The sequence below is a fragment of the Sinohyriopsis cumingii genome, chromosome 13, assembly GCF_028554795.1.
Source record: "Sinohyriopsis cumingii isolate HCF-2022 chromosome 13, ASM2855479v2, whole genome shotgun sequence".
NCBI classification, from domain to species: Eukaryota; Metazoa; Mollusca; class Bivalvia; order Unionida; family Unionidae; genus Sinohyriopsis; species Sinohyriopsis cumingii.
The window spans coordinates 5,328,476-5,340,715 of record NC_142973.1 but is presented as its reverse complement, the minus strand read 5'-3'; the positions used below and the strand labels follow the sequence as shown (position 1 = coordinate 5,340,715).

At 33.5% G+C, this 12,240-nt stretch overlaps 1 protein-coding gene across 1 annotated transcript in view; it reads left to right on the top strand.

The window, feature by feature from the left end:
• Nucleotides 1–11,361, top strand: part of LOC149784885 (putative ammonium transporter 1) — a 67,146-nt gene extending 55,785 nt beyond the window's left edge. Inside the window, exons 10-11 of the mRNA XM_089931262.1 lie at nucleotides 6,051–6,164; nucleotides 10,739–11,361. Coding sequence (XP_089787388.1) covers nucleotides 6,051–6,164; nucleotides 10,739–11,229 — 605 coding nt within the window. The 3' untranslated portion in view covers nucleotides 11,230–11,361. The remainder of the gene's footprint in view (nucleotides 1–6,050; nucleotides 6,165–10,738) is intronic.
• Nucleotides 11,362–12,240: the final 879 nt, after the last annotated feature.

The following is a 12,240-nucleotide window of genomic DNA, read 5'->3' as shown; positions in this document are numbered from 1 at the left end:
TGGTAATTTTGTAATTGTCGAATATGAAATTTGTAACATCAACAATTATGGTTAATATTTTATGAATATGTTAAATTCCGTCATTTTCTTCGTTGAAAATTTTCACTCTTTGTCTTTAGGTAACTTCAAAACTGTAGCTTGAAACACACACACACACACACACACACACACACACACACATTGTAAAGAGAGTTTAAACTTTTTCCTTATTCTTCACAGATTTACAGTGAGTTTAGTCGTTCAAAACTGAAATATGACGAATTGTGCATTGTTTAAACACTGCATATGTACCAAATAAAGTGACTTATATGTCTGATCAAGTTGCAAACGAAATAGACACCGACCTGCCATCGTATAATGTGCTGGCAGATCAGGATATAAATTTTTATGCTGATTTTCCTAACAGTTCGCATAGAATCAGATCTCCCGACCTACGCAGTTTGCACTCTGACCCGACTTATGAGCTAGTTTGTAACGTGTCAATATATTTTTGTTATATCACAACACAAAGACTTTTTCATTCACATCCTTTACCTCAAACAATAAATATCAGCAACACCAACATTAAATTCACACAGTCAGTACGAAACCTAGGTGTTACTCTGGACAGTACTCTCACATTGCACCAACATGTCATGAACATATGCAAGGCTGCATATATTGAACTGAGACGCATCAGCTCCATTCGCAAATATCTTTCAGATGATGCCACTAAAACACGTGTGTGTTCATTAGTACTTTCAAGACTGGACTATTGTAACTCATTTCTGTCTGGTTCATCTCAATATCTACTCCAGAAACTTCAAAATGTTCAAAACACAGCTGCTCGGATCATATTTAGAGTACCACGTTCAGAGCACACCTCCCCGCTGCTCTGTACCCTACACTGGCTATCCATTCGATCCAGAATCAAACACAAAATTTGTTCTCTGTGCTACGTTTCATTGACGGACTCCAGTCCAACATACCTATCCAACCTCACCCATGTGTACACACCAGCAAGATACTTACGCTCCTCGTCTGACGATCGTATACTCATTATCCCCACTATGAAAATGAAGTCATATGGACAACGTTCTTTTGCATACCAGGGACCAGCAACGTGGAATGACTTGCCCACTGAACTTAGACACAAAGACACAGTGATCACATTCAAGAGTGCTCGTAAAACTCACTTATTTCGACTGCAAGAACAAATTTAAAGACCTAATAATGTTTCCTACTTTAAATATTTTCAGCATATCTTTTTATTTATAATTTCATGGTGTTTGTTTTTGTAATCATATCATTATATATGTTTCTTATGTTATAGGTGTTGTCTAATGTTGTAAAGCGCTTAGAGCTTCTAAAGATTAAGCGCTATAGAAGGTCCCCATTATATATATATATATATATATATATATATATATATATATATATATATATATATATATATATATATATATATATATATATATATATTGTACGCTTGTTTATCTGACATTGTTGCTTCTACTTTCAAGAACCTTAATATGTCCATGTATACAGATGGGTACTACACAGCAATATAGAAGATGACAACGTGATCAACGTTTTCAGGCTCGCTGGATTGCTTCAGTCATTTTATAATTACGAGCAAGTTCAAACATATGATGTCCGCGTAGTATCTTCGATAGGTCTCGTGTTTCTATTTTTTCTTTTTTATCTTCAGTCTTAATATTATCTAAGAAACAATTATAGAGTTTCTGCAGACAGTAAGAGTAAATTTATATGAGCCACGTTTAACTCCCTGTTGCCTAATTAATAGAATACCATTTGGTCTTCACAAAAATTTTCTCTTAAACATTAATACTCTGTCACGTTTGCTCAGCTCCAGTTCGTAAGTCGTGTATAAACTAAGGTATTATTACAAACCAAGTTTTACGTCGGAACATTGCCGCAGGCTAGAGTTAATCTCTTACGCAAGATTACCGTGACCAGAGAGAAGATACGTCATCTTGAATCGGCACAGGCGTTAGATAGCGTAACTTCACACCTAGGTGTTACAGCTTTGTCCTAGATCAGAGGAACCGCGAGGGAAAGGGGCATGTTCTATATCTGTCCCCACGTGGACAGACAGTGAGAAGGACATTTTCCGCTAAGTTTGATTGGATCGGGTCAAAGCGACATCCAATTGGAATTAGGATAGAGGGTGTGGTAACAATTTCGATCCGAATTATAACTTCTAGCTAGCAAGCGAAAATTTAGCTTCGCCATGGAAGATTGGTGTGCAATATAGGGTTATTCGGAGAGAGCCACTCGTAATTTGGCGGTAAAACTTAGAGAGGCAAGACAAAGAAAAGACAAAGCTTCGTAAAGGTCAGTTAGTTATTTGCTCGATTTTGGCAGAATATTACGGCATTGTAATTGTAATTTTGTGTAGTATGTATACTTATTTACTAGGATCGTTTAGTACGTAGAATTACCTTTGCATTGTTAATTTACATGCGTATTTGAGAAATGAACTTTGAATATTATGTAGAGAATTGTGTAGATTGTTAGCTTGTGGTCAGAATTAATTTTGCCATTCGCTAATACGTTACTTCTTAGTAAACTAGTTAATTTATTCATGTGATACATTAGATTTTACACATGCTTGAATTGTGAATTTGGAAAATGGTTGAAGTGTGTAAGTTTAGTTCATATGGATGTATGGATATATCAGAGTATGGATATTTCAATATTTGTGTACTTTGTATGAGTTGTAATGTAAAGAAAACCGTCTGATTGTTGTGATATTGTTTAGCATAATGGGAATAGGAATATGTACTGTTATTAAATGCTCATTTATTTCCCCGTTAACTTTAAATTGTCAGAATCGTGCAATATTACCCGATATTGAACCCGCGCGACAATACACATATAGCATTCACGTGCATAAAGGAACTATTTTCTATTGTAAACAAACAATGGACGCAGACGCCAACACTTTTGATTTGTACACAAATAATGTACACTCGCGTAAGATGCTCTTTACGGTGTGGTTGTTTAAATTTATTTCTGAATGAACTAAAACAGATGTTTCGTGGACTGCCACAGACCAGCTGCTTTGGCATATTCCGCGTTGATACAATGTTTCGGATTTAGGCTAGCTACAGTATATAAAAGACGCAAGATAAGGTCCTTACAAATAACATACAAGTGACAAGTCATATACTCTCTTCTTTAGCTGGTGATAAGAATGGCAAAATAAAATATACCTACAGTTTTACACCCTGAATTTCCTCAAAATTTATTTTCTTAATTCTGCAAATCCGAATTACATGAGCCATGTCATAGGTTCTCAATCTGGATTACACATTTCGAAACTGTACTGTAATTTCGATAAGTGCAATTACATCCTCCTTATTGTACTCAAAATGAAATAAGCATTAAATTCCATAGCGTCTTTTTGATAATTGCAATTGAAAGACTTCATATTTTTCCCACATTATGATTTCAAACATTCAATGACAGAAACAGAAACACATTTGCAGATGTCAACACGCTTCTCCCTAGCTTCTTCAATCTGATGTATTGCATGTGGAACTGTCACATACAAATCCAGTCCATAATCATGAAATTTCCTAGAATCGAGAAAAATACCAAAATCTATTCATTCCAGATCAAATGGAAAAGTTGTTGCAATGCACATTCATTCACAATATGACTCCAAATTTCAATTTTAACAAGACACGCCATTTTCTTTCGAAAGTTATGTCGAGCGCGCGACTACGTTCAAATTTATCTGGGCAGAGTTATGTGCGCAGTAATAATGTTGATTTGTGTAATGATGAATATGCGCTTGTGTATTTAGTTTGGCATGCGACATACATTCATTTACGTTGTTTATTGTAGTGTATTTTGTTTATACAATTAAGCCTTAGGTAGAAAAAAAATGAGCATATAATGAAAAGGTTACTGCATTTGTATGGGAAAATATGAACTCGTTTTGTCGGAAGAATATACTTCACTCCCAAGGTCGTGCAGTATTCCATCCAAAAAACTCGTTCATATTTTCCCATACAAATGCAGTAACCTATAAATATGACGCAATTTATTGATGTATGTACGAAAAGTAATTGATACCGTGCTTTTATTACGACGTTGTTTTACCGTACAAGAACGAATGAGTCTTTTGATGTGAATGAATACGTGACTGAACAAATTTAATAGCCGTTATCTGATGATAGGCTGGGTGTAGTGTGAGATGAGAGGGATGAGAAAAATATTGTATCGTCCTTGTGTTTTCGCAGGAAGCTTTTTGGGGGACAGAACTTCCGGTTCAAGTTATGTCCCAAGTCTCTATGAGGGGAGATGGAAGTGAAACTATCAGAGCAGTCGGAGTCGAAAAGTCTAGTCGGTAGAGAGAGTCGATGAAGAGGAGGAAAAGGAGTCGAGGAGGAGAAAGTGGAGAAGCAGGAGGAATATAGAGAAGAGGAGGATTAGAAGGAATTTGGAGAAAGTCGCGAGGGAGAGGAGAAGGAATTGGAGGAATAGGATAGAAGAGTACACAGATGAGTAGAATACAAGGACAGGTGGAAAGCTATCTCACACTATAAATCAAATGATGCAATAGGCTGTCACAGGGTCGAGCGGAAGGAGAGTACTTGTGAAATTTAATCAGTTGACTATTGAATTGTCATTAAATTGTTATTCGTTGAATTTCACTTTTTTTTGTATATTCAATCATTTAACCGTCTACATTGCTGACTGGGGGCTCGGAGCTTTTGATCTATCTTTCACTCATTTAACTTCCAACCAAAATCAAGCCTGGGTGGGTCTTCTACAATAATCTAAATAGAATATTGGGAGCACCCCACCCCAACCATAACACCTACCATTAGTGGTGGCATAACAACCCCCACGCCACATCCTCAATTCAGTGGATTTGTAACTTGTTTCTTTTGGTTCCAAGTGTTAGATATTTTCTTTGTGAGCAAACATGGCTAAAACAGAAACTAATGTAGAAATCATACCATTAGGCGATATACGAGAGTAATGATTGATTTCCATTAGGATTGTACTTACATGAGAAATCATACTATTAGTCGACATACGAGAGTAATGATTGATTTCCATTAGGATTGTACTTACATGAGAAATCATACTATTAGTCGACATACGAGAGTAATGATTGATTTCCATTAGGATAGTACTTACATGAGAAATCATACTATTAGTCGACATACGAGAGTAATGATTGATTTCCATTAGGATTGTACTTACATGAGAAATCATACTATTAGTCGACATACGAGAGTAATGATTGATTTCCATTAGGATTGTACTTACATGAGAAATCATACTATTAGTCGACATACGAGAGTAATGATTGATTTCCATTAGGATAGTACTTACATGAGAAATCATACTATTAGTCGACATACGAGAGTAATGATTGATTTCCATTAGGATTGTACTTACATGAGAAATCATACTATTAGTCGACATACGAGAGTAATGATTGATTTCCATTAGGATTGTACTTACATGAGAAATCATACTATTAGTCGACATACGAGAGTAATGATTGATTTCCATTAGGATAGTACTTACATGAGAAATCATACTATTAGTCGACATACGAGAGTAATGATTGATTTCCATTAGGATTGTACTTACATGAGAAATCATACTATTAGTCGACATACGAGAGTAATGATTGATTTCCATTAGGATTGTACTTACATGAGAAATCATACTATTAGTCGACATACGAGAGTAATGATTGATTTCCATTAGGATTGTACTTACATGAGAAATCATACTATTAGTCGACATACGAGAGTAATGATTGATTTCCATTAGGATTGTACTTACATGAGAAATCATACTATTAGTCGACATACGAGAGTAATGATTGATTTCCATTAGGATTGTACTTACATGAGGATGCTTTAGCGCTTACTGCCAGTTTTTCACTTCTTGATTTGGTCGTTTGGCGTTACAACTAAGGTCCATAATGTTATTAAAGTATGCAGTATTCAGTTTAACATGCAATTCAAAAATAAATATTTAAAACGTGTGATTTTCTTCCTGTCCTTTTGTAGGCTTGGACATCCCAAGACACAATGAGCCTGGCTACCCAGTTGAGTCCTACGGACACGGTCATGTCGAGAGGATTATACAAATACTCGAGAGTACACCAATGGAGGTCTTTCAGGGTAAGTCAAAACTATAGGGATATGCCATGATAAACCTGGATGTTTCACCTGGTCAGCTAAGTAAATACAACAATTTAATCCGTTGTGTCAACAACAGCCAACTTTCTCTAGACCTAGTAACAATTACGATTTTATATCAACCTCTGTGTACAACTCATTCGCCGGTTACCTCACTTTCAATTATTTAGCGTCACCCTAGAAACAATGAAGTCACAAAGAGAAGAATTCCATATAAATTCAAAACATGTATATCTATTTGAATATTTACGATATTTGCACTTAATACATTAATATGTTCAATTGTTAGGACTCTATGTTCTTAAACAAAGTAACAAAAAAACAGCGAAAACAAGTTTAACAATATTTAACAAATAAGTTATTTCCCCCAATACACAGTGAAAAGTTGAAAGGAATTTACAGTACTATGCGTTAAATGCTACCAAAAATATAGAGTTCTCTGAATTAATTCAACGTGTTGATGTGCCAATAGTATTGAATGTGACAATTTACTGATAGTCTTCATGTCTCTCCATTATATAGGCCAGAAAGTCCTTGAATGAGTTCAAAATAATTCCAAAAATAGTGAATTAGTTCAAAAGTTTTGCTGAGCATCTTGTAGTTCAAATGAATCATTTAAATAAAAATAAAGCAGTAAAAATTATGATCGAACACAGCTAAAAAGTTGATTCGACTAGACAGATGCTAAAATAGGAATAAATAATTCTGTTGATCACGACCTTTATATATAAACCGAAGACGCAATAAGAGGACCTGGACGAGAGTCAAAAGTTAATTTCCAGAACATTCTAAGTAGTAAACAAGAGCAGGTTTTTACTTAAATTTTCGCAAATGACATGACAAACATCAGGTAGACCAGGAATTTCTAAGCTGAAACCTAATCTCCTAATCTCAGATCCAAGAAAACATATTTACAAATATTATCTTAAGATTTAGTTTAAACTCATGGAGAATAGTTAATTATATAATATGTTGTTTAAAATATCAACCATACAATCTACACGCATGGACAAAAATTTAACACACAATATAGATCTACATTAGACAAAAACAATTGAGTCTTTTAAAATTATACAAATGTTAGAATGTCAGTGTTTGCTTCAGGAGATATTTTCTCACTCCATTCCTCAATTACTGATACAGTTAGATGTATATATCATCACTTTTTCACAGGTGTTTCTTTTTCTATTTACCCCATGTATACATTATTATGCGACTACTAACGCTTTTTATTCTAGGCTTTTGTCATTTTATAGCCCTGTAATACATTCCTGTACATAATGCCTCATTCATTACATTACTGTTATGACTCTATGGTCTTAAACCAAGTCACAGACAAGAGTTAAAACAATTAAGTTTAGTAAAATTCAACAAATAATTTATTTCTGTAGAATACAAAATGAAAATTTAAAAAGAACTTACAGTATTGTGAACTAAATCCCAATAGTCCTAAAAGTTCTATTACAAGTCCAAAAGATCATTCCAAATGAATTCCAATGGTATTCTGAATAAATTCAAATATAGAATTTGCTATGTTCTAATAGCCTGGAATATTGTTGATGTGTTAAAAGTCTTGATATATCACAATGATATCATCCAAAATGTCTCTAAATGAATTTACAGTCATCCCATAACAGTGATTTAGACCGAAAGTATTAATGAGAACTTTGTATTTCCAAAGAATAATTTAAATAAAACAAACTCTGAACACAACTAAAAGAATGATTCCACTAGACAGATGTTATGATAGGAATAAATAAATCTGATGTAAACAACCTTAATATAATAACTTAAGACACAATAAGAGGACCAGGATAATGGTCAAGACTTCATTTCCAAAACATTCTACTTCGTAAACAAGGTTAGGTCTTTCTCTTAAAGTTTAGTGAAGAACATGACAAACATCAGGTGGACCAGGAATTCCGGAGGGGAAAACCAATGTACTGAACTGAAATTCAAGTAAACATGATTACCTGCAAATAATGATAATAATAAAATGTAATTTACAATCAGAGACACAAAATTAAGATTGTAATATGTTGTTTACAAAATTACCTTTACAACCTATATTCATGGACAAAACCCAACACATGATACATATTAAATATGCATAACAATTACAATATACTCGTGATTCACTCTTTGCTAAAAGACTTTTATTACTTCAATAAAACGATACATAAATCCAATATACCTTAACGCCCAATGCCGCCGTTACGTGCAAGAAGTCGTGAGCATTCCTTATCATGGTGACAGGTTCCAATGATTACACATATACAAATGTATATATCGCTCGATTAAATTATCAATTGCTATTTGATAGAAATACTAAACCACTTCCTACATGTGCCAGGATCTTTATATTTCCCCACTCAACAAAAACACTATGGGTCTACCACAACGGCAAGGTAGAGAAAGCCATTGTTTGGGACAACCACACGGCGAATCCCGAGTTTATCGTATCCCAGCCAGTTGTCGTGTCCATATAGCTTAGGAGCTATACTTGTCAATCAAATGGTTAGCTCATCAGATGATTAATTACCAGCAGTTTTTAATTGGTTACAAAAGGCAAACATGAGTAAAAAGGAAAGTATATTGTTTTGCGTGTGCGTGCACAAGAAATAGCCACAGATTTGCACTGCAATTTTCAATTACAGAGAATCATTAAATACTGTTACAGATCATTCCAATATTTCTGGCATTTACTGTGAGATGCTATTCAACCCTTGAATAAATTATACATCAGTCAGTCAGACACAGTGGGCAAGTTTAGGACTGTACGCGACATAATTGGTGTAGCACAAAAATAGACTTAAATAAAATCGGATATAGTGGATAAAGCTGTCCCTTCGGTAAATATGGAGTCAGTACACAAACACGGTATTTACATGAAATTACATATATAATTTAAAACAGCAGACAAAACGCCTGACTAAAGGTGACCAAAACTGTGACAAGTTTTGTGGCACATTTTTACACGCAGTGATAAAGATATGACGAAGGTGGTAAATAATATAGATGTATTTGACAATTTATCCAACCAAAGTTTTCTATATTTAGGGTAATGTCATAACATTCTTTAATCACCTGTTATCTATTCTAGCATTTCCTTAATTGACCTCAACAACTTTGTCTAAATAAAGTTTGAAAATATAACAATATGTGTAGTTCCTGATAAGCAACAAAAATGATTGGTTAAGAAATAAGTCAGCTGAAGAAATATAAATAAGCGATACTAGATTTTATTTAATTTTAGTTGCTGCCGTTGAAACGTAAACACATAAGAAAAGCTGCTATGCTGAAAAATTTACACAAATTTAGTAACACATGAATCATTTGTCAATTTTCCTTGTATCAAATTGATCGTGCAAAGTTTTGAAGAAAAGAGTCTTCCGATATATATATATATATATATATATATATATATATATATATATATATATATATATATATATATATATATATATATATATGTATGTATATATACTAATTGTCTGTGAACCTAAAAATCTCTGAGAATTTTATTGACAAAAATTGTGTCGATGATTTATATTTGCATCGCGAATATCATTTCTGAATAGTGGAAACAATATAAATATTCGATTTAAATATGAAACATTTTTGGATTCACTAGACATTATTGTATTAAATTATACTTTCCATTCACAATAAATGTCAAAATGTAATTATGTATTTGCCATCAGGCTACCTATTATTACGTAAATTAGAAAAGCTAAATAAGATTCTATATCACTGCAATATAAGTCATCATGATGAAACACGAAAAGTCTACTTTATTGAAATTGATCCCCTAATTAATTATAAACAGTCTGTTCTAATTCTTTGTAATGAATGATGCCTTTAAACACGTGATATTACCCTGGTGATACATTATACTTTCAGATTTGTAAATACTAATTTTAATATTCCATTTAAATATAAAACATTTTTGGATTAAACTAGAAATGACTATTAGATTACACTTTCTGTTCACAATAAATGTCATAATATATATATATATATATATATATATATATATATATATATATATATATATATATATATATATATATATATATATATATATATATATATATATATTTGTATTTGCCATTAGGCTTTCTAATTATAAACAATTTCAATTTGTTCTAATTCTCTGCAATGAATCATGCCTCTACTCATGTGACATTACTGTAGCGATGCATTATACTTTCAGATTTGTAAATACTAATATTTTGCTGATGGTTAACTTTTTGAACGTGCGAAATGCAAATTGTATTATGCTACCTAATTTAATTAGCTTCGGTAGGGCTTGATCTATTGATTCATTATAATTTTTCGTAATGAATCATGCCTTTCACTGCTAAAATTTATCTTCGTCAAATATTCATTTTAATTGTTGCATATAACTATTTTTCGTCGTCTAAATTTCATAATTTTCTTTTGCATGAAAATACAATTACCTTTCATTATAAGGCAACATTATTATTGTTATTATTATTATTATTATTATTATTAACGACAACATTTTTTTGTTTTTTTTGTTTTTGTTTTAGGTTACACAAATATGGCGATGACATTCCAAGAATTGAATGACAAGGGTCCATATGAACACCCAGAAATTGCATCAGAAAGTAGAAAGAACAGCATTGTCAAACGTGACAAACATAGGGATTCACTAGTAAGAAAGAACAGCATGTCCATTCATGAGCTAAACGAGAAGGGTTCATACGAGCATCCAGAATGGAGACCACCGCTTAGTCATCTACCGAACCATACCATAACTGAATTGGATCAAAACAGTTTAAACGACTTAGACTTCAGAATGATACATACAAGGAAAGGAGGTATTACCTATGAACTTGATGTTTCCTTCGAAAATCCTGAAGAAAAAGGGAAAATGACAGAAAACGGCAATGTTAAAATGAACGACTGCAAGACAACCAATAAGCGGACTGGAAATGTGAAAGAACTGGATTGCAAAGATTTATATCAGAACTCGGGATTGAAGCCAATTATATCACCTAACACAATAATTAAGTTTTAGATTGATTCTGATAGCCTTATTTTACCAATCCAGATCTTTTAGATGGATTCTGATAGACCGATTCAACCAATCAAAATACTTTTTAATGACAATGTTATTATTTGCAATACGAATATCTAATGAATGGAATGTTTGTTAACAAAACGTGAATACAAGATTCTTTGGGGTCTTCTTCTCGCTCCCATTTTTGTAAATTTAAGTTTTTTGTTGCACATATTCATGCGTATAGGTACGTTTGATGTAACAAGAGATATTGCAAATGTCGTGATTGCTATTGCGTCCTAAAACAGCCAGTAGCCGATTGACTGGCCATGACATTTGGATATATTTTACACAGTCTATATGGGATAGTACAGTATATATGGCATGTGATTTTTAAATTGAAATAAATAGTTTAAATCATAAAACTTTGTTATATTATGCCATTTTTAGCCATCTAACACAAATTACAGTCAAAGGACAGAAGTCGGAGGCTTTGATGATGCTATAAAATCGCCTTCAACACTTGAATAGGGCATTGGTTTGAGTCGCGTTGCAATTATTGACGTAACATACAACAGAGTAACCCGTTTTAAGCACTCAGTCATTTTCTCTAGTGTACCACAGCCATGGTGAAGGGTCTTCATCTCAATCTCAACAGTATGATGCCATGTTACCTAAAGTCTCCCACGCTTCCGTCTTCCCTTGTGTGTCCGTGCAGTTCTGTCCTTAAACCTGCTAATCTGCCTTCTTTCTCATAATATGCCCGAGCATCTCCAGCATCTTCTCATGACGATAGTGGCCTTTTTTCTTGGTGACATCGAGCAAGCAGGCCATCGTTGGAATTTGTCCACGGCCAAAAGATATGTTGTATCCTGCAAAGGCCAGTGGTGTGGAAAGATGAGAGCTTGGCAAGATCATAAAGATTATAAACCAGCACTCTGAGCAATACAGTAACGTTGGTAAGACACAGCTTTGGTACAGATTAAGCTTGGTGTGGGTACAATACTGTTTTGATTTCCATACACAGTT